The 24,227-nt window shown below is 39.6% G+C and overlaps 1 protein-coding gene across 1 annotated transcript in view; it reads right to left on the minus strand.

The window, feature by feature from the left end:
- Positions 1-5,365: 5,365 nt before the first annotated feature.
- Positions 5,366-24,227, minus strand: part of CDYL2 (chromodomain Y like 2) — a 42,705-nt gene continuing 23,843 nt past the window's right edge. The window contains exons 4-8 of the mRNA XM_042437766.1: positions 15,487-15,704; positions 14,664-14,836; positions 11,931-12,141; positions 11,311-11,454; positions 5,366-9,467 (exon numbers count right to left, since the gene is read on the minus strand). Of these exons, the coding sequence (XP_042293700.1) occupies positions 9,309-9,467; positions 11,311-11,454; positions 11,931-12,141; positions 14,664-14,836; positions 15,487-15,704 (905 nt within the window). The 3' untranslated portion in view covers positions 5,366-9,308. The remainder of the gene's footprint in view (positions 9,468-11,310; positions 11,455-11,930; positions 12,142-14,663; positions 14,837-15,486; positions 15,705-24,227) is intronic.

The raw sequence follows: 24,227 nt of genomic DNA on the forward strand, positions 1-24,227 counted from the left end.
TGTCTGGGAAGGGTTTGCATAACTTTTGATCATCATGTTAATTCACTCCCTAGGAAAGGCACTAAAGACATTGGGTGTCCCATTTTCAAATCTCCGTTTTGCGTCATTGATGTGCTATCAGTGCCCTGCTGTGTTCAGTTGCGATTGCAAATAGAGGTTGACTCTAAATATGCTTTGGATAAATGAGGCCAGGTTATACCACTTGAAGCAAGTTCACGAAGAGACAAAGTGTAAAACGCTATACAATATTAGATTAAAACTGAGCATCAGTCCAGATGCTTTGGCTTTAGTTACCGAAAACCCTTGTTTTCTGTGGCTGATGAAGTTTGCAATCCATCACATCTGGAAAACACAACAGATCGATTATTTTATTTGCACAATTGCAAATTGACAACTGGATTGGGGAGGACAAAAACTCAGGTGGTTTGTTCTTATATCTTGATTATATTAATCAGGGGACAGATTGGTTTTTTCATGGCATGCTCCTTAGACATTTATGCAAGCGATATGGAAGAACTTGATCCCTTTTGGTTTTGGTTGTTAGAGACCTACTCTCATTTCATTATGTATTTCTCAAACTCTTCTGATTTGGTGAGGACAGTCTCACTTAACCCTCTGTAGTCACACTTTTCCAAGTGCTTTTAAAGCATTAAAATATTTCAGTTGCTTTATAATATCTATCACAACACTCTTAATATCCTATGAGGCCTAGAACTAGTAAGGGTCAGCAATCCCTTTAGATTTTCTTGCTCATTTCAGATAGAATGTATATTTAATGGAGATTAAACTCTTCCATGTCCAGATTAAATATTTCAAATATCCTTGAGTGCCATATATTTAAGATGTATTTTCAATGGCGGGAGGAGGGGAGCAGGGCAGAATTTGCCAAATATCAATTAATGCTATTAACAATAACCTTTCATTCCCTACATTTCTGCAGCTTATCTTAGGTTGCATTTCTTTCCCAATTTCCTGGAGTTTGCCTCTTATCTCCTTCTCAGCATATTATGTTAGCCTGCAAAACAGAGAATACAGTTGTTAATATTAAACTGGGAAGAAGGGCTGGGGATGAAACCGTCGCTCGCTCCATGGGCCAAGAGACCACAATCTTCGTTCAAGACGAATTAGAGGAAGTAAAACTAACCCGTTAATCCACTGATGTTATCTGACCTGAAGCCCAGCAGGCACACTTCTAAAGCGATCTTTCTCTCCTGGTTAAATGAATCTTGGTGGCGGTGGATAAAATGCATTTGCTAAATGCTTTCATATCAGAGTAAGACACGGATCCCAGCAGTTTATGAAGAAAATGAGGCGAAATAAAATGGACTGGGAGATAACAAGAACATTGGTGGATCTAGTCTCGATCTGGGTCTCTATCTGATATAGCCTCTATCTGGGTTTACTGAAGACCTTTGTTGGTAGTCTAAGCTCAGGGATGGCCCAAGATAGTTTGCACAGGTGTTGAATTAAATTTTATTTATTTAAAAATAAAAATACATTTTATTTATTTAAAAAATGCTTTCCAAACAAGTTTGGGGGCTATTTTTTTTTTTTGAAGCCATAGGTGTCTGCAAATGGTGTTAGTAAGTATTGCATGGAGTGATGCAGCGGGAATGAAACTGGTCAGATTGAGTTATTTCATTCTTATCGCACTTATCCCAGCACAGAATGTGTCTCACATTATTACTTTCTCATCTTTTCCCCCGCAGCTGGACTGCATGGCGGTAAAATGAAACACTTCCTTATGATAGCACATAAATGTTTAACGGCATTTTCATTTTAAATTTTAGACCCTGCTGTTGAATGACAAATGAATGCAAAGGAAGCAACGATGTAAAATATTTTTGACCCTTTTGGGATGGAGGGTAACAGGAGAATAACACCATCTATCATACCAAAGTCAATTTGGACAGCTTTCCACAATCTTTCCTTTAGAACAAGTAAGTCTACAAGTAAGCAACACATACAGGTACAATATTACTAAATCAGCATGTTGATGTAAAATATATAATAATTGCAGGAAATATGCAACACTTGCCCTAAGTTCTTTTCCAACCTTTAAATTCCATAATTGGTTTTCGTTAGTCATTTTTTCCTTTGGTGGAAATTTGTTAAATTGAGGAGGACAGAAGAAATGAAGAATTTTTAAATTCATATTTAGTCTTTCACAGATGGGATTGCTTGACTTTCCCGGCTGCCAGAAGAAAGAACAAACTGTTGTTGCTCATTTTCCATTTCATCGCTTGTTTCTCATTTCATTGCCTGGTGCTACGTGGATTTCCTTGGAAATCCATTTGCGTTTGGTGAGATCTACACTCACTTGTTTCTCCACAGCTTACATACATGACAGCTCAGATATAGATTACGATCCCCCGTTCTTTATAGAAATAGTACTATTTAAAAATCTAAAAATATATTCCATAGCTTTCCCATATTAGATGAGCAAAGCTACCTAACAGCACTTTTCCAGAGAGAACCTGGATCCTAGAAGAACACCATAGAGTTCCAACAGTTTCCGTGAAATTACTGGAAGCAGATACTTAAAATGGTGGATAGTTTGGCACCCGACTTCTTCGATGATGTGAAAGGACTTAAGAATGTCAAGAAAGACTAGGCCAGATGTGGTAGATTCACTCAGATGTGCAGAATCCTAAAATGCAGCGGGCTCTGTATTTTTAGATGCTGAAATCTGACCATAGCCTCTTGGTCAAGTAAACATTATGAGGTATAATACAGTCGGCTCTCCATATCCACAGATTCTGCATCCGCGGATTCAACCATGCACAGGTTGAAATACACACACACACACACACACATAATTTGAGGGGCACTACTTTACTATTGCATTGCATATAATGGGACTTGAGCATCCACAGATTTTAGTATCCATGGTAGTTCCTGGCACCAAACCCCAGTGTATACCAAGGGCCCACTGTCTAACATTGGAACATCTACCTTTCAAAAGTCTATAAAACCCTTGGCATGCGCGCGCGCGCGCACACACACACACACACATATATATTCAACCTGTGTATAATTGAATTTTGCATTTTCTTGTGCTTTTTGTCCCTTGATACAGTTCCCTGGATTTTAAGGTGGATTTTGGGGGCATTTTCATGACTGGGTGGTATCACAATCATAAATGAGTACCAAACACTTACAGGGTCCTAGCCAAGCTGAGAATATCATGATTGTTTAATAGGATGCCAGCCTATATCTTTTAAACATTTGTTATATCTATATCCTTATTGATCTCCTAATGCTGTTCGCTTTCCTAAAATTATACTTTGCCACTCCGTGACGAAAATTTGCCATGGCTCTTTTTTAGCGTAACATATAAAAGCTGCCAGACGTAGTTCCAATGTTTTTATTCAAAGCAGCCTCTCACAATGTATAAATACTGCATATTAACACACATGAAAAATACAACTTCTAAGGCACCCAGAAAAATGTGTTCATACACTAGTTTACAGGACCATCGACAAATATATTGTGTACAATTTGATCTAGACAGTCAAATATTCGATATATCAGGAGATACATGTCCCTCGGCACGCAACTAATCCTCAAAGTATTATTTACAACACTGGTTATTGGGGTTATTGGGGTACCCCATACCTTCGTATTCATTATACTGTGCACTCACCATCATCACAAATATTGGAAAACTGTTTTCATCTTATTCTATGACATCCAGACAACAAAATAATTAACGGGCCTAATTGGAAAATGTCTACATTTTAACTCATCTGTGCAAGATTCGAATTAGAAATCAAATAAGTCTTTGTGGACAAATTTTGCAATTTCGTTCACTTTTGCTGACCCCCCCCCCACCTTTTGGTTCTTCGCTTTATCTCTTAAGGTTTGGTAATAAGCCTTACCAATAGACATTCTAACGTTTCCTCTCTTTCATTTCCCAACATTGTTAGCAGATAGACCCTATATCTGGCTATCTTGCTCTCTTGTTTTCTCTTTCCCTGAAATGAATAAGATGCGATGCAAAATGAATGCTGAAAAGGAGTCAACATCTGTTTTTTGCTGTACAGATGAAACTGGTTCATTTTCCAACCGATGCTGGGTTGGGAAAATGGTACTCTTTGGTCCTTATTCTGCTTTTAATGGAAGATACATCCCATATATATATATATATATATATATATATCCTTCAAAGCCAAAATCTTGTTGACCGGCTCAATGAGTTAGTGGATGACTTTCCCATGTATTAGTTAAAGAGATTCAGTATGGCTTAAAAACATACAGTTAATTGGGTAGACAGAGATAACACATCCAGGATACAGAGTACTTAAATGCACTACGATTAAGATTGTCTGCTAAGTCTCTTATGTAAACTTCTTTAGTGTCTCTTAAAGAGTTGGCGACAGCCAGATTGGACTTTGATAGATACAACCACCCGCAAAACAGCCTGAGATAGATTCGCATGACCGGGTGGACGCTACGTATGGTTTTGTACCATACCAACAAACCTACCTATGTTGTTTGGAAGAAACAACCCGTATTATCCATTTCACAAGGAAACAAAATTAAGGCCTTGCATTCGAAACGTGCCAACTGTTTGAACGCAGCTACCAGGGGATGGGTGCAAGGGCGGGTGAGTGGTTTCTTAGAGTCTAATGAGAAGTGATGGCAACCCAACCGGTTTCTTAGAATACAGGGTTGTGCCAAATGCTTTATATCCCTTGAATACCATTTCTTCATCTTGATTTAATATCTAGTTTTGGTGACGGCAAAAGCAGCTTGGCATAGTGCAGAAAAACATCAGTGAGGAATGGGTTCAGTGTGAGGTTGGTCCCACTGCGGTTGATATCCATAGAATGGCCACCCATCATTTAAAACCCACTTGGATCCCCACACTGGCTGCATCTACACTGGAGAAATAATCCAGTTTGGCACCACTTTTAATATCCATGGTTCAATGTTATGGCATTATGGGAATTGTCGTTTGTTGTGGCACCATAGCATTGAGCCATTGCAGTTGCCAAAAGAGATCCACCTTATTACATCTCTCGACGCCTATAAAAAGATGATAAAGACGGATCTCTTTTCCAGACTGAACTCCTAACAAAACAGAACTATTTGTCTGTCCAAACCAGCCACCCCCAATGCCACTCCAGTTTTAATTGTTCTAAATAATGTTATTTTTTATCGTATGGTTTTATTGTTATGATTTATGTGTGAAGGTGGGAGGATAGGAGGGTTGAGGAGATGAAGGGAATGTTTTTATGACTGGTTATATAATTTATACTTGAACTTTGCTGTTACCCACCTCCATCCTCAAAAAGGGAGAGGCGGGATACAAATTAATAATAATAATAATAATAATAATAATAATAATAATAATAGTAATTACTATTACTATTATTATTATTATTATAGTGGTGCCAACCAGAATTATTTCTGTGGACGCAGCCTGATTGTACATGCCTTTCGTTTCAAGACTGAAAGTGACTGAAAAGTCATGATTCGGGGAGGAAAAGGGAGCTTATTTGGGTCTGAAAAATAGGCCGTCTCTCCAAGTAATCTTACAATGGAAAAGGATGCCCTATGGAGATCTCCATTTTGGGGGATCAGAGGGGTATTTTTTTGGAAGGGGGGATAAAATTGCGGAGGGTCCGAGGGCACACTGAAAAGCTGCAGGTGACCCGTTGGCCACACAATTCGGACACATGTTCTAAATCAAAGAATGGGGAACTAGAATGGGATGAGTGGCCATATACCTCTGTACACATTTTTGTGAGTTGCATGATGTTTGGAGGTATGCCCATACTCTTTTATGCCATGAAGTTCCTGCTTGAAGTTTTGGGTTCCAGCCCTTCAGGTGGAAGCCTTTATGGGACAGATAAGACCCACAACTGGTTTCCTTCCTATTCAAAAACATGATCCGCTGCCATCACATCTAGTTAGACCCATTGCTATGATGCAGTTGACAATGTTTTGATTCAACCTAGTGGTAAGGCTTATTCACAAATGTAGTAAATTTATACAGATTTATAGCTTTAACTCTCTTTTTTCTCAAGGCTGGACTGAAAAGCCATCCAAACTATACAAAACAAAAAAAAACCTGCCTGCGTATATCTATTAAGGGTAAGAGAGAGAATAGGCTTCTAAGTGGAAAACAACTGGCACCAGCCTCTGAGTGATAGAGCTTAAAAGAAATGGTTAGCCATTTTTGGGGGGGAAAAGATTGCCTAAAACGCTTACCCTAATCTACCACGGAGATATAAAAAGTTTATATTTTTGAAAATATATACTGTATTAAAGTCTGAAAGCTTATCCGTTGAAACAGAAGGGTACCCAGCTAAGCCACGCTTTTTATGTACAGCAAAAATATACATGCAAGACCAACGCACAGAAATGAATTGCTGACTTTTCCATATCTACAAATGCAAAGAAACCCGCAGTCGTCTTTAAAGATTTGTACAAAACCATTTACATGAAATCATATAACGTACTTAACAACAAATCTGTATTTATTATTATTATTATTATTATTATTATTATTAAATACTGTGAATATTCAATAAAGATATTTGATTTAGTATATACAATACATCTATAGAGCTGAATACCCGGTGATGACAGAAAGATAAACCTAGATGAGAAGCATTTTTAAAAAAGATAATTACAGTCCTTTTACAAAATGAAACTGAAATTAGATTAACTATATGGTTATTAAAAAAAACATTTTAAAGGTTTAGAGTTCATTTTTTTAAAGTGAAGAAAGAATATTCCATGTGTTTTAGCCATTCATTTGCCAGGAAAATGTGACAATCGGAGTATTTAGAAAACACTGTTGAAGAAACTATTAATGGTGGGGGGGAAAATCAAGTGTATTATAGAAATCCTTTGTTCTAATTACAAGAATATCTGTCAAGATAATTCATTCTGCCACTTTATTCATGCACCTGATACATTATTTGGTGCTGTATCATTTGTTCCGAGAAACGAACGACTAATTTAAAAGATGATCTACCATATGTTTTGCATCACTCTTCCTTAATGCCATATGTTAGATGCATTTTCCTATCAATGTATATTGATGAATGCGACTTCAGTTTCACACGCTGAATCTAAAGAGGTTGAACTGGCCTACAGTAGTGAACGGCGCATGACTGTGGTGCTCTAATGCACCATATATGTATTTTTAGCAGAGACTAAGAGAGGCATCAGGCCTTTTTCATCATGATTGAAGAACTTGCAGAATGACACAGAGATAGGAGTCTCTCTGCAATCCACTTTGCATATCGCTTGCCAAAATGGTTTAAGCAAATCTTAACTAGATGCCGGATTGTGCATTCATTTGCACAGAGACACATTCTAATAGACAGCGGAGCTCCGCCAAATATAAAGCAAGAAGTAGAACAAAATGCAAAAATGCAACAGTCACCTTTGGAAGCTCTGAAATGTGAAAAAAGATGGATTTCAATGGAAACGGTTTTCTACTTAACATGAAATAGACAATGAAAGGACAGCAACAAAAAGAAGAGGAGAATGTTTAGGACACTTATGGAAGTCACTCTCTCTCTAGTCCATGAAACTGATTTAAGCAGGAGATAATGTTCGTCCTTTGTTCCCAGTATTTTGTCAAGAATCACTTTCCTTTTGCCATTTGAAACAAACTAGTGTTTAACTGCAGTAGTCAGTAAAATGGTGATCCACTAAACAAACCACTTGGAACACCCCATGCATGCAAAACCTCCTGTTTCAATGCACCTTGAATGTCAAGTTCTTAATTTGAAGAAGACTATCCTTCTATTATTTTCCTGGGGGCTTCATCCACACAGTAAGGCATTAAAGCAATGCAGCATGGAGGAGGGGAAAAAATCAATTCAACGTTTCCAAGAAACATTAGGTCCACATTCTAAGAGCAAACAAACATTAGTTTGTTCTAAGGGAAAGCTAGGTCTTGCCACAACTTTCTGCTGAAGAGGCCAGTTTGTGCTGGAGAATGAGAAAAGCATGAAAGCCATTCCTTGTCTATGTTATGGTTTGGCAACTTCTTATTGACTTCTATATAGAAAGTTATATACCACCAACAAAGACTTGGGACCCTCACGAAGGTTTGGCTCTAAGCTTCGCAGCACAAAGGAATGGTTAAACCTTTGTCGGTACCCCGATTTAGGCACCTTTCACCCTGTTATTAATGTCCAACTAGTAAGAAAAACTGTAAGTAAATTTGCTTTCCCCCACTTTAAAACAAAGAAAGGGATTGGCACATCGTACTCATAGGCCTCAAGTTGTCAGGAGGAGGAAGATGACTTGTGCAATGCTCAGAGCTATGGCATCCCATGGATTCTCCTGAAGGAACATTAAGCAAAGGTGTCTATGTTCAGTACCTTTGGGTACAGGTTTGGATGTAGCTGCCGCTTCTTAACGCCCCACAGCAGTTCATCCGTTTCCTCCATTATCATCCTTTTCTCACCCATTCGTTTAAAGTCAACCAAAGAGCTTGTACACTTATGCAACACATGTCTCATCCTGGGAAATATTACAATAATTATGTTAATAATAACAAGTATAATAGTATCTCAATGATACCAAGAGTTGAATGTATGTGTTGGTGTGACACACACACACGTAAAACACACGGAGACGTAAACATGCACACGCAAATAAATTAATTAAATAAATTCAACTGGAAAGGGGGGGGACCAACAAAAATTCTGAGTAAGATTTTTTTGTTGTTGCAAAATTATTATTATTGTCATCATCATTATTATTATACATCATACGTATAAATTAGATTCCACCCCGCCCATTCATTCATTCATTCATTCATTCATGTTTTGAACGAAACAAAAGTAGGTCGGTTTTGAAACTGAGCCGTTTGGGTCGATGCAAAGACGAGTTGCTTATAGTTTGCCAAAAGAAAATCACTTCATTAAAAATAAAACAGGTTACAAAGAAACTGAGATTTGTAGTTGCAAGGGGCAACGTTAGTGCTTTTCCAGCATGTGGAATGTAAGGTTTTCTTGAGCCATCATTGTGTTGAAATGGTGCTCCCAGCAAAGGCTGTGGATAACATATCCATTGCTTTCTCCATTGAACAAGAACCAGTCTTGCTGGGAAAAGCCACTGAATGTCTCTCTGTTTAACTCACAAGGAAACTGACACAACCATAGGTATGTTAGACGCGCCGTCACAAATTCCTCGGAAGGAGTCCTTGGATATAGGTTGGACTTTCATATTATCATTTTTTTCAAGGCTTCTCCGAAGCCTGAAATCTTTTTTTCCCTCTGAAAAATAATAATAATAATTCCGTTTCTCTTTCAAGTTGCGAAACCACAATGTCAGACTTCGTAAATTTTGTCTTGCAGATAGCTGAATAACGAATCCAATCCTTTCGAAGAACTCCAGAGCTGTTTTAACATCTGACATTCTTTCTCGTTCACGTCTTCAAGGCCGGATTTTAGGAAACTCCGAACTAGGCATTTAGATTCTTCGAGCACCTAAAGGAAAACGAGGAAATGATAAACCCGTGTTGTCACTGCAACATATACACAGTGATAGAAGAAAAGAGCAGTGTGACCCCAAACCGTTCCAACAAACATTAGTTCTGAAATGGGAAATCTGGTTTAATTTCAGAAGCCCTCTGCAAGGGATAGGTCAGATCAATGGCAAGAATGACCTTTCTGCTGGCTAAAATGGAAGAGGGAGGAGAAAGAAAGAAAACGAGTGGATTTGCGGGTACCTCCAACCCTGCCTATTGTTGATATACAACCTGAAAATGCTTCTCTCCACAAAGCTGTAGGGTTCAGTATTAAAAAAATAAGGTCCTCACATCCACAGCAAGTTAATTCAGGGGAAGGCAACCTGGCACTCTATCTATGTTCTTGACTACAAATCCCATCTGCTCCAGGAAGCTTGGCTAATGGTCAGGGATTATTTGGGCTGCAGTCGAAAGACATCTGCAGGAGACCACCTTGCCTTCCTCTGTGCTATGGTATTTTAGTATTTCATACTAATGGAATAGTAATGTCAGAGAGACTACTGACCATGCTGGCTGGGGAGTATGGGAACTTCAATCCAAACATGTCCCAAAGCAATATTTTTATTGATATCTTGTTTTAAAAAAATATCATGTTTTATTTTCTTTGATGTTTTTAAACCACTGGGAGTCATTTGCAATTATTACTGCATTCAAAAAACAGGATATAATGCTTTAAAAAAACACCACGGGGGAGTATTCTTAGCTTCACTTAAAAATATCCCCCTAATCACCCTTTTCATTTTAAAGGCTTTCTGACTTACACAGCCACACTGTAGCATCTTATAAAAACAGAGGATGAAATGAGAATCTGGGAGATAATGATAGGGATTGAGGAATGCAGGATCAGGCCTGGAGCACTGTCAGATCAATATACATGCTTATCAGCACAATCCGAGGGAGTTACAATGCCTTTTCAGTGAGCATTTCTTTTGTGTGTCTCATGCCCAAGTGTCTTGGAAGAGATATAATCTGCAATTCATTTAATTAAAACTCCTTGGTGCCTTGCTGTGTCTGGAGCTTTTGCAGTGAAAGGAGAAGGCTGCTCTCTCTTTCCCAGAGAGGTGTAGCAGAGCGACGGTCTTTAATACAATAGGCGGAAAGAGCATCTTAGATGGTCAGTGTGGAAACTCAGCTCACGCTTGCAGGAACTATTATTTCAGAACTGCAGACTTATTCAGTTAGTCAAGCTGGAGTCCTGTTAGTGACATGTACAGGCATAATGTCAATTTTCTTCTGTGTATGTCCTTTAGTGGTCATTTAGGAAGCAGGTTTTCACTATTTCCCTTGGGCAATGACCTCCTGCCTAGGGAACCTACCTTGTTCTTATCATGGCTGTGTAGTGACACCTCAATATTAGGAAGAATCCCTGTTGGGCAGTAGACCACACTCCCTCAAAGTCCTTCTTTGAAGGTCTTTAAACAGAGGCTGGATAGCCATATGTTGGGAGTGCTTTGGTTGTGAGTTCCTGCATGGCAGGGGGTTGGACTGTATGGTCCTTGTGGTCTCTTCCAACTCTATGATTTTATGATCCCAACCCCATGTTTAGATTATTAGCTTATTAGTAGCACATCATCTCTGATCTCACCATCACAGGAGGGCAGGGGGCAGCTACTGATTCTTCTAGTTAAAAGGACCCAAGGTTTTGCCTCTGTTAGCCTTGGCACTGCTATGCCACTGGCATGATTGTCCATTTTCTCATCCATTTTTTAAAAAGATGGGGTAGCCCAAGAATCCTTCACAGCCCACATGGGTTCTGCACAATTTCTACCTCTTCTCTACACGGCCCTTTCCACATTTCTTACCACTGCACTACAGGATGCCATTTCTTTTACCCTCAGCATCACTTCTTGCCCAAATGTCGTGGGCCAAAAAACTTGAGAGACGAGTCCTCTGCTGCAGGCTTCTTGTGCGGTGAGCTTCCTTCCACAAAACAGCATTTCATTTGCCTGCAAGGATCAAATATCTTTTAATTAAATGGATGCTTAAAGCAGATAGTAAAAGAGGACATCACTTTGCATAATATTTGCAGGTACAGACTCTGTCTGTACAGCGCAGTTGTTAACAATTGCCCCTGATGCTTACAAGGTTTCTAAAACTGATCTGCCTGTTAACTGTTAGAAACGTGTTATGAGGGAATGCCCCCCACGTCTAGCAGGGAATTTAGGTGACCCCTGGGCCTTTAAAAGTTGCCCTGCCCCTTGGTTTAAACCACAAACATGAAGAGCTTTGCACAAATGGCTGAGCATAAAGACAACAACATATCTGGATTTCATTTTCCTTTTGTGGTGTGATGCTCTTCTAATAAGACAGAAACAGTGCTTTTGGAGCAGAACTAGCTCTTGTCAATGTAAGAAGGACACCTTTGGATTCAACTTATTTATCTGGATCAGGGCAAAAGCAAACATGCAGGAAGCTGTCTTACCAAAGCGACACCCAGTATCTGTGGAAAGGTGTAAGATGAACAGCCAGCTGGAGTAAGCCGAATCGTTGCATAAGGGGTCTGAAACCAGGCCTTTTCACTTGCCCAAACAATATCGCAGAGCGGTAATATAGAAGCTCCCAAGCCTAGGGCAGGACCATTGATTGCAACCACAATTGGCTTCTTAAACTGAATAAATGCTTTTACAAAATCCCTAAAACAGAAGAGAAGACAGTTACAAATCACATTCTAAAATACCAAAGATCCTATTAGAAATGGAAAGGTTTATCTTACATTTGTTTGGGGGGAGCCCAAAGCTCAGCGCACTTGCTTTGCACATATGAGATTATCTCATGCCAAATCTATGCCGGAATAGACGCGACTTGTAACCGTCACCGATGGATCATATTGCACTGCCCCATGCCCAGCCAAGTCCATATCCAACCTGGGCTTCTCTGGCAGTTTTTCAAGAATAGGAAAATCCCATTCATGGAAAGCTGTGGGAGAAGCCCGGATCGCATACAGGTTGCCTACTGCCCAAGCACAGGGCAATGTCATAAGATCCACTGGTGACAGTTACAACCCGCATCTATCCTGATGCAGATTTGGCATGCGATATCTTCCATAGAAAGTCTGAGTTTTAATACCCAGCATCTTCAGGTTGTTGTTGTTGTTCTGTGTCTTCAAGTCATTTCTGACTTACAGCAAACCTACCACAGGGTTTTCTCGGCTAAGAGTGTGTGACTTGCCGAAGGTCACCAGTGGGTTTCCATGGTTGAGTGGGGAATTGAACCCTGGTCATCAGAATTGAAGTCCAATGCTCAAACCACTATACTACGCTGGCCCTCCATCTTCAGGTAGGGCTGGAAAAACTACCTGAACTCCTGGAGAAGAGATGCTAGTGAGTGGATTAATGTAAACATGCTAAAAATTGTTGTTGTGTACCTTCAAGTAATTTCCTACTTTATTACAGGGTTGTCTTGGCAAGATTTGTTCAGAGGATGTTTTGCCTTTTGTCTTCTTCTGAGGCTGAGAGAGTATGACTTGCCTAAGGTGGGTTTCCATGGCCAAGTAGGGATTTGAACCCTGGTCTCCGAGTGTCATAGTCCAATGCTTAATGCTGGCTCAAACGTTGCAGCATTTGTCCAAAATTATGTGCTGGTCAACTGATAATTTTACATTTCTATTCACACAACTCAATCAACAACTAGTAACAATTCCACAAACAGCAACTTTTGCAATTACTTTAAGAAGCTTTCCATATCTAGTTGCTTTCACTTCCTTTGTGCGGTGTGTTTTCCTGCAACACTTCTATTTATGCCTGCCCACTCAAATGACGTGTGTCTTTTCCCCCATAGTCTTCTCTGCCCTCCTTCTATCCATCAATAGTTGCCCACGTTCAGCCACATTTTCTGGTCCTCCATGTTCCTTTCATTTTCAGCTCCCCTTTCCTTTATTTTTCTTCTTCTTTATTTTACTTTGCAGTATCTCATTAGCTCGCCCAACTCATTATTTTCACTCCAGCTCTGTTGCAGCATCAAAATGCCCTCTTGAAGAGCCCTTTCAAACCCCACTCCAATTATCCACTGATTGAGCAACTGATTGTACACTGGGCATACAATCAGGAGGCTCTGAACTGTGCGTGTGACTGCTCCTCCCAACATCCACTCACTGAGCAATTGCTATCCCAGAAAGAATGCTGAACATTGCACCCATTCACACTCCCAGAGAATACTGAAACTTTCTGCGTCCATTTTGGGAGCACACTGTTCTCTGTTGCACCGCTCTTCACCCACTGAATGATTCCATACTGCAACTGCGTGCATGAAAACTATTGCAACCTTCCATGCTCGCCGCCAACACTACAATACCCAGTGTCCACTCAAAAAAGGCAGTGGACTCTGCAGCTGCTCTTCCTGATATAGCAACTGCTGCCCCTGACTATGTCCTGGACATTGCAGCAATCCATGCTTGTCTCCAGTACAACTGTCTATGGAACGAGATGATGATGATATTGATTTATATGTTTTCTTATCTTCCAGTTTGGAATTCAAAGCAGCTTACAACATTTAAATCAAACATAGTTTAAAACATCAGATAATTGAGACAAAATTAGCAAAACTGGCTTCTTACTGGCCTCGTGGCTCAAACCCACTTCTGCTACTGACATGCCCAACTTTGAAAAGTTGAGTTATTGTACCATAGGGAATAACTTGGCATATGGTAACAAAAGTAGACAAGGGGTTGACCTGGCTCTGATGGGTCTTCAGCAGGTTGTGATCATGGTATAGACAATGTCCCAGTTGCCCAGGAGGGCAAAAATTATTAATGAAGAAGAACTCGCAAACTACTAATCTAAGTAGAGAAATCCTGAATGTATGTACTGCGTTTAGAAAAGCCTGGAAAAAGGAAGATGCCAAATGAGCCTGTTGTGATGGGCCACACTCTGCCCCTTCTCTTTTCCCTCCTGCTGAGATAAGACCAACATTAAACAAAGTATAAAAAATAATTAAACTTTTAATTAAAAGTAATTGAATACATGTTGCTGGTAAACCATCAAAAAGAAAAACCAACCAACAGGAAAACGGAGAAAATCCAGCACATTATACAAGGCTCATTCCCCTTCAGATCCATGTTGATATATATCCCAACCAACCTCCCCTGAAAACAACCGCCCTAAAATTATATAAACCCAATAACTGCCCTCTGCACATTCTCAAGTGATTAAGTCACCACCTTATAGCTTCTGCAATCCTTGCGCTCTCCTTTCGTCTGTCGCTGGATAACCTGCCGATTAAATAGGAGTAATCTAAGCCACTGCAGAAGACGCTGCCCACTGCACTGAGAAGCAGAAGTTTACTGTCATCGGCAGATGCGTTGCAGAGTGCTCTCCGGACCTCCTTCATGATCTACGGACAAGGAAAAACAAGGCACTTCGTGGGCATGGATAACCAAGTCGCTTGGCAGCCTATAAAAATGACCAAAGGATAGCCACATGGTTTTCAGTGACAACAATTTAACTGAAATAATTTCTGTACCCCTGTTCAAAAGCTTTGGCCCTCTGCATCCTTGATCTTCTACTTAAAACTGCCCACTTTCAAATATGTGTGTGTACATGTGCCTTCAAGTGGCCTGTCGACTTATGGCGACCCTGTGCATTTTGTAGGTTTTTCTTATCCCAGAGTTACATAGCATTGAGCCATAGCAGTTAAAATAGTATCAAACGGCATTAATTCCACAGTGCAACTGCAAGCCTAGCCTTTGGAAACACCAACTAATTCCCAACTTTGATTCTAGTGTTCCATTAAAAATTGCTATAAACATTAACACTGATGAAGTAAAACAGAGCCTATGAAAGATTTTACTGCAAACTTTTTTTCTCATTTAGTCTCAAAAAACACTACAAGATCCCTTTGTACATTTAGAGATGCCATTTCAATGGAATACTTTCACTGGTGGAGTGGGAAACACGGTTTACGACTGACTTTAACCTTCTGGCTATCATTCTTCTCCTATTTCTCAGACTTTCCCCTCTTTGGTTTGATGTTCACCTGCATACCTCTGGAGTCAGTGCATTGTTATCTGAGGTCTGACTGGAGAGGAGGATGTGCGTGAATCCATCTTCTTTGCGTACAACAATGTCTCTGAACCGACAGTTGCTCTCATTTTGACGCACGCTGTACCTGAGTCTCTTATCAAAAACGTAATCCTTTTCCCCTTCCAGCTTCCTTTTCACAGTGTGATGAAGATTCAGGCTTCCATTTGACAGGGAGGAACCTTGGGAAAGGAACAGATATCATTATCTCTAAACATGTGAGGAAGAAAATATAAACACCAGTGTCTTTCATGAAACGAGAACCATTATAAGTGGGTAGTGGTTGAAGTGGTACCCAGACCTTGGTCTTAAAGATGTTTTGGCTGGGGCTTTTGGGAACTGCAGTCCAAAATACCTGGAGGATCAAAGTTTGGGAATCACAGGGTTTGATTTCTTGAGTTTATTGGATGAGAAATGGGCCATCAGTGTAATAAACAAAAACAGTCTGCCCTCTGTATCCACAGATTCCTTATTCATGGATTCAATCATATGTGGCTTGAATATATATATATATATATATATATATATATATATATATATATTCCAAAAGGCAGACCTTGATTTTATCAAAATGGATATCATTTTATTATGCCATTGTGTTTAATGACATTTGAGCATCCATATATTTTGATACCTACACTGGGTCCTGGAACCAAATGCCAGGAGATACCAAGGGCCCATTATAAGCTTTGATGGAAACAAGAGAAACAGCCTTCCCAATAGGTGCACCCAAAAATTGTGGGTGCCTTTTGCTGTATCCTTCTGATTTTAGTCTTGGAGATAACGATTTTCTGAAAAAACTCACAATGAAACCAGTAGCATTTTATTCAGAGGCATAGCTGTATTAGTCTGTTACAAAATCCCTTTTGCAATCAGTTTGTAGTGCTATACCTACTTACTTGGGAGAAAGGGTCACTGAACTCAATGAGATAGACTTCTAAGGAGGCATATACAGGAGTTTCCTCTTCATCTGCTTCATTTGGACTGTACTCCCCTCCTTCCTTTAATCTCATTTTCCCTATTTGTATTTCATTTATTTTTTTAAAAAGCCACTTGAGATCGCTAGCATTACCTGTTTGCTTTTTATTTATCCATTCATTCCACTTTTTAATCACATCTCCCTCTCAATACTAGCACCCAAGGCTGCTCACGACATGACGAAAACAGAAAATAGAACTAAAACCACAATCAGTTATGCTTTTAACATGCAATTATGCTGAAGAAACCAAGCTGTGAATACCAGCCAACATCCCCTCCAACATTGCAGAGTTGAAAAATAATGGCAGGCTTATTGCCTCACTAGTCTCACTTGAAGGAACCCTCCTTAAACTTGCCGGTGTTATTGACATCTCTTCGGTCACTGCTGTATTTATTGACACTGGGCTGGGAATCGGGTCTTGAGGGGTAGGATACAGTGTGGTCCTTGAACCTCCACTGATCCCACAAAGCCCCCAACATCAACCCCCCAAAACAAAAAGAGTAGCTTCTTTACACATTAAAAAGGAGCCAGGATGCTAGTGATGTAAGTGTTGGACTAGGATTTTTAGAGTTCAAGGTTCAATTCCCCACTTTAGGAAACCCATTGGGTGACCTTCCCATCTAGTTTGGAAATCGATGTGCATTTTCTAGTGCTTTAAAAATATATATTAGAAGAACCTGTCTTGAATGCATGCAATTTTCCATCAAGAAAAGCATCCCCCCCAATGTACACATTTGTTTTAAATTTGAAATGTACAAATTTCAAAGTTGTACATTTGAAATGTACAATTCTTTTTAAAACATATAGTACAAGGGTGCACATGTGGCTTTGGGCAGATTGTTGCGCACCCCAGTCCATGCTCATCTGCAGCAGCTCTACAGTTTTAAATATCTTTCCTTATGCAATTATTTCCTTCACCTTGACAAAGACTGAACTTGGGAATGTCAGTGTATAAAGCAAGTGCTTTACTACTCAGCGTTGACCAGCCTCCATGATCAGAAAGCACTTTCTGCTTTGTCAGACCTTTCATCCCAAGTGTACTTTCTGCAGTGACGCTAAATAAATCCGAACTTCAGCGTTGCTGCTTAAATATCTGAATTGCTATGAGTGATGTTGCTTCTCAGGTCCAGATTTCCTAGCATACTTTCAACTGGAATCAAAAGAGGTACAACTGGGACCTGGATTTGAATTTTGTAAATTGGATTCATCTTTGCTTAGTTAAAATGCTGGTGGGCTGCCATGAGAATTTAAGGTAAATTAGTCTCCCTGGGAGTAACCAAAGGGAACAGAAGTCTTTTAGTTAACATCAGTGAAAATCTGGATTATTTGCTTTTGAGGTTCTTGGAAGGACAATTTCAATATAATATGAGATTGGAAAGCAACTCCTATTGCACATTAAAGTCTCTATAGACATTATAGTCTGCACATAATGGTTGGTTCCAGAGTTGGCCATACCTTCTGAAATCAATAGGACTTCAGTCATTCATGGCTAAATTTCATTGATTTCAGTGAACCCACATTTGGTATGTATATGATCCAAATCATTCATATTTATTCTACCTACCACCTTTTCTATTATGACCGTGGATTAATATGTTATTTTAACTATCCATTCACATTATAGATATTTGATATCTAATAAAAGAGGATCATTTTATTTATTTATATTGCTTGAATTATTTTTTTCATCAGTCAAATATACAACAAATTTAATGTGGTCTACTAAAGAGGGTTTGCGAAGTAATGGTTGTGGACGGCGATTGTCAATCTTACTCCAAACCTTCTTAAATTGGTTCTTCAGTTTATAAAAGCACATCTTACATTCTTAATGAGATTTCATTATCCTCTTCCCATCCACATAAACATATAAGTGTTTTATGTTTAGATTGTATTGAAAACAAATTTTGTGATATGATTTTGATGCTTGTCTGATATATTGAAGCAGAATAGATTAGACTTTGCTTTGTTAATTTCTAGACCAGAGGCTTGTTTTAAAGAAATGAATTAAAGATCTTAAAGATTGCCTCCAGGTTCTCGACTGAGTTGGCATACTAATTACTGGATCATCTGCAAACAGATTTAGTTTTATTGCCTTATTTAGTTTTATTTACTTATAATTTTTATTTTATTTTATTTATCGTCCTATTTTATTAAGTTATTTTTGTTACTTTTCCCAACTCCCCGCATGGCAGTTGTGTAAGGAAAATAACCTTCGCAACTCCAACTTGTGCAGGTCTTACCTAGTAAGTAGTGTTTTCTCTTGCAGTGGACAAACAAAACATGTGTCAGAGGCATTTGGGAGCTAATAACTGCCTTCTCTTCACTAAAAGAGTGATGAATGCAAAGAGTTCAAGTGGATTAAGCGGCAGAGGCAACAAATGCTTTAACCTTCTTGCCTTTATTTACTCAAGGAGTAAATTCATGAGAAGAGTCCTTGCAGGTGCATGCACAGTTGCACATGCAAGTGTAAGTATGCACAGGTCTACTTGTGCATGGAGGAAACAGGGATAGACCTGCCTTTTCACATGAGGATTTTGCAAAAACGTGGAGGATTCCATGTATAAACGGTCACAATTGTGAAGTGCAAGCTGCGATGGAAGCCATCATCTCAGCAGATATAAAGAGTGCATGAAGAAGAGGGGACCACCTGGCAGCCAAAAACACTGAGAAGCAAAATCTCAGTCCAGCAGCCATTTATTATTGTTTGAAAAGTGTTCGAATGTGTGTGTTGAGAGCGGTTTCCTCAGGGGGCAAAGGGTCTTTTAATTCCAGTGTGCCAGTTAAAAGAATTCCTTCTGGGAGTATTCTTTGCGTTCTCAGAATACACTGGATAAACCTTTGGTTAATTTTTTACCTTTAATTGTGAACTCAGGTGGTGAGTGCAACACAATTATACGCAAAATGGAGCTGTGAAGCAATAACAGCAAGATATCGACACTCCTGGGGGAAGCCCACGGTTGGAAGAAAAATAGCCAAGGAGGCAATCGCTTCTTATTTGAGAGAGAGCAGGGATTGCCTTGTTTACGCTGGTCTGGCTTTGTAATGCAATCATGAAAAACATTTATTATCTCAAATTTTAAATTCCCTCCTTCATTTGGCAATTTACTTGGTTAATAAATTTGATAGAACCATTTATTTGACTTACACTTACACTACACAATTACGGTAGCTTAACATCACTCTTTAATAGTCATGGCTCCATCCTATGGATTCCTGGGATTTGTAGTTTCTTGCTAGAGAGTTCTATAGTTGTTGTTAGAGAATACTGTAGGATGGAGCCATCACAGGAAAGTGATATTGTACTGCTTTGAACGTGTTGTATAGATGTGTTGTCTGTGTCATACACTGTATCTTTGGGTGTACCTGGACTGTAAAAATAATGCAGTTTGACATCACTTTAAATGTTGTAGCTCCATCCTATGGAATCCTGGGATATGAAGGCTTACAAGGTCTTCAGCCTTCTCTGCCAAAGAGTACTGGCGTCTCACAAATGGATGAATTTTAGGATTTTGTAGCATGGAGCCATGGCAGTGAAAGTAGTGTCAGACTGCATTATTTATACGGTGTTGATGAACCCAAAGACACCTTTAAGCAAGTGATGGGCAGCTCTAATAAGTATCATTTGGAATTACAATGGATGCTGCTTCTCTACTCTTTTGCACCTTTCCTAAGTAAGGAATTAGGTTTAAGGAAGTTCAGTTTGTCTCAACTACAGTGGAATCAGGAGGATTCTGAAAACAAATAAATATGCCACGTACCAGTGAATAAAAGTAACGGATAAAGGCAAAATACTGAGAAAAATACATGATATTGAGAAATAAGCAACAGCTGTTGAAGGTACAGATGGTAAGGAAAGAGGGCAGGGGATTAATCCTTCAGGGAAATCTAACACAACAGAACCACACTCATCAATCAAGTTATCATCATTATTTGTTGTTTCCTCATTTGTTCAAAGCGCGCACCTAGCGAGCGAGTTGAAGAGGTGACAAAAGAGTGTGTTAACCTCACAGCAGCCCTCTGAGCCAAGTAAGCAAAGCAGGCATTACAGGAGGGTGGCAATCCACCAATAGCTTTTCCACAGCCATTGCTGCATTTACGAGGAGCGAAAAAGGAGAAGATAAAGATGCCACTGTGCATAATGGGAAAGTATGCAGCATGCGCTTTACTGTTTCGCGCACCAAAAGTGTAATCTCTGTAGCCTAACAGCAGCAGACACTGTATGAAGTTCACAAAATGACCAACAGCAGTGATATGATGAGGCTGATCGGGTTACACAGGGTTGGATTTGGACAGCGCCTATCTCAGGTGCAGAGAAAGTAATTTGGAGCAAGCTGAGAACATATTGCAATAGGCTTGTTGTCACCTTTGACTCCTGCTGAGTTGCAACAGCTTGGCAGAAGCAGCCCTGACCAAACATGAACGTTAAACATAAAGACATAAAATGGTTAAAAACATTAAGAAGGGGAAAAAATGACTCACTTGTGGCGCCAAAAAGGAAGCCCCCAGCTCACCTCTCACTATACTCAACAAAACTGAAAACAAGGATGGTGAAAAATATATAACTAATGTGTTTAATTTGGATATTTACTCCAATGTATGATAAGTATAGAAAGAGCAACTGTGGCACAGTGGTTTCAACAGTGGACTACAACTCTGAGGAACAGGGTTCGATTTCCTAGTCAGCACTTCTTTATATGTCTTCACGGAACAGAATAAGTAAAGTTCATATATCATAAATCCTGATAAAAGTATTTTCCTAAATCCCAAAAAGTAGCAAAATATAACCCACCCTGATGTCTGATCATCTGCAGCGGAGTTACTGAGTTACTAATAGCCTTTCCTGGCCATAGATGGCAAGACCTATCAAAATCCTAGCCATCATGTAATCCGCTTTGATTCCCCAGGGAAAAGGCGGAATATAAAGAAATTATTATTACCACCACCACCACCACCATCATCATCATCATAGCCGACTACAAGGAATTTTGGGAGAGGTAGTCCAAAATAACTAGAAAGCACCAAGCTGGGGAACCTCATTGTTTTCGCTGCAGCCTGCCATTCATTCGAGGAGGAAGACCTGAATCAGGGAGCTATCTCTATCTATCCTACAGTACCATCATTGAATGCTACGTATCCTTAATTTTCTCTAGCAATAAGGACTGAGACAGATCTGGGAGATTCATGCTTCTACAGGTCTCTTGAAAAATAATATGCTTCAAAAAATTGTAGGAGAGAATGCAAATATGTTCGTATTTCCAGTGTTTCTGAAGGCATCTAGAAGTATGGACTTCTATACTGCAATTAAAGATACATCTTTATATCTTTAATTGCAGTATTAGGAAAGGATCAGACGAAGATGGGGTATCAGAGGACAGCAAACACTAATGGATGCAGAACGAATGCTGTTGCAAGTTGAAGAAACCTCAACAGATGTTTTGGACGTTATCAAGTATTTTGACCAACATGAGCTGGGAGACACCCAGAAAACCTCTCACACTTGCAGGCTGATAACAAAATACTGGGAGAAGTAGGTTGCAATATGAATTAGCGTTTCTAGCTCTAGTCTGTATAGATTAGTTGGCTAGTACTGTTTGCACAAGTGGATAACCTTTTTCTGCCCATAGGCAGAATTTCAATTTTGGGAAGGATCTTAAGGCCACCCTTGAAGAAGCGGAGCCAAAGGTCTTGGAGCGGAGCCAAAGTAAAGATGTAAATCTTATCAAGTTCCCTCAGTGTAATCGTTTGTGGACATATAAATGCACAGCTCAATTCTATGCCTGTCTTCACAGTACAACAGCATCCTGAGTTGCAAAACACAGTGCAGTTCCATGGAACAGGAAAGCAGAGCTGCTATCTGCATTTGTCTTGTTTTGGAACTGGGTGTAGTTCCAGCCCTCTCCAAGGATCCTTTTGATGCTAAACGTTGGCAATCATTACTATTATAGTATAAGCTTTTGTAACATACAGGCTAACTCTACTCCAGGAACACAAGCCTTCAGCAGATTCAAGAAAGCTTTATTTAGTAAGCACTGTTGATCACAGTACATAGTTATTGTCAGGAGTGAAGAGTCCCGTCCCCCCCCCCAGTTACTCAGTATATTTAGAGTTTAAAGAATTCACCCATAACCCAAGCATCCATCCCATTTGTCAGCAATTCAAAACATACGTCTTCCCAGGTCCTCTCTCTCCTATTTTCCCCTCGTACCAAGTTACAGCTTTGCACAAAAATGACCTTGGTAATTTGGAGCTCATACTTCCCAGGTCACAACAACTAATACACAATCTGCTCATTATCCAAGGCTGCGACTGATACACAATCTTTTCACATCCCGCATTAACGCACACATGTCCATCTGGACCAGGAATGGTCCTGCTCCTGCCATGCTTCACTGACATGCTTGGACATGTGTGCGTTAATGCGGGATGTTGGGGTATGCTATCATATTGGTGTTGCTGGGGAAAAAAAGATTGTTGCTCCAGGTTGTAAAGTGACCATCAAAGGTGACAAGCAATTTTTTGGAGATAGGGTTCAGCCCCTTTGATAGATGTTTCAGAGTTCACTATGAAATTTGGTTTCATCACCTCCCTGACATGGAAGCTGGCAGCATCTTCTCCACTTCCACTTCATTCCTACACTATTTTTGTTACTATATTCTATTAGGTATGGCAGATATCATCATCATCATCATCATCATCATCATCATCATCATCATCATCATCACCACCACCACCACCACCACCACCACCACCATCATCATAATCTAGAATAATCGTCTCAATGGGAATTAAGGCATCTTAAAACGGATAAAAAAGCACATACTGTAGTTAAAATCCACAAAATCCAAAAGATTAAGGTACCAAAAAATTAAAACCAATTAAAACTATGAACCATTAAAAATAAAATAAAACCCAGCTTGACAAGAAGTATGTTCCAACCAAGGTGAGAAATAGTCTAGTGAGCATGAAAGCTGTGTAAAGCCAACCATATACAGCCCCTGGGCTTCTCAGAGTCTTAAAAAGGATTCAGACAAGGCAGCTGTGATGCATAAATGGAAAAAACATCATAATTTGAAATAAAACTGTAACAGGAGGAGGGTGAGAGTTTGTGTGAACGTTTCAAAACTACTTCTGAGTGAGTGCTACAAGAGTTAAAAAAAGACTAGTGTGTAATAGGATGTGAAAGACCTTACAGCTGAAGTAAAGATATTACTACGGCATCCTCTCCTGGAACAGTGTGCTCAGTCTTGAGCCCGTAATCTCTGCAAGGATATAATGGAAAGAGAAAGGATCGAGAAAAGATCAGCAAAAATATTTGGAAGCTGGAACAGACTTCCATATAAGGAGACCATGAAGATAGTGGGATTGCTTGGCCTAGGGAGGGGATCAATGGGATTGTGGAGCTATGAATACTCCTTGTCACCTGTACATCCAGTAGAAAGCTGAAGGATATCAATAGAACTTGAAAACGTAATTGCAACATACAGCATTGGTATAAAAATGACATCTTCGTATACTTGCCCTTCCACAACAAAATGGATTTTATCATGAACGAACACCAAGCGTTGAGTACAATGCTCAATCAAGCTTTTGGGCATGGCTAGATATAAGCCTTGGTGATGGTAGAGAAGGTGGACATGAAGATGCCACAAGCAATGGTGCATCAATGCGTCCTATTATATCATACTACTATCTTGTTTACTCCTTTGAGCATAGTTATGGATAAATG

Source organism: Sceloporus undulatus, chromosome 8, assembly GCF_019175285.1.
Source record: "Sceloporus undulatus isolate JIND9_A2432 ecotype Alabama chromosome 8, SceUnd_v1.1, whole genome shotgun sequence".
Taxonomy (NCBI): domain Eukaryota; kingdom Metazoa; phylum Chordata; class Lepidosauria; order Squamata; family Phrynosomatidae; genus Sceloporus; species Sceloporus undulatus.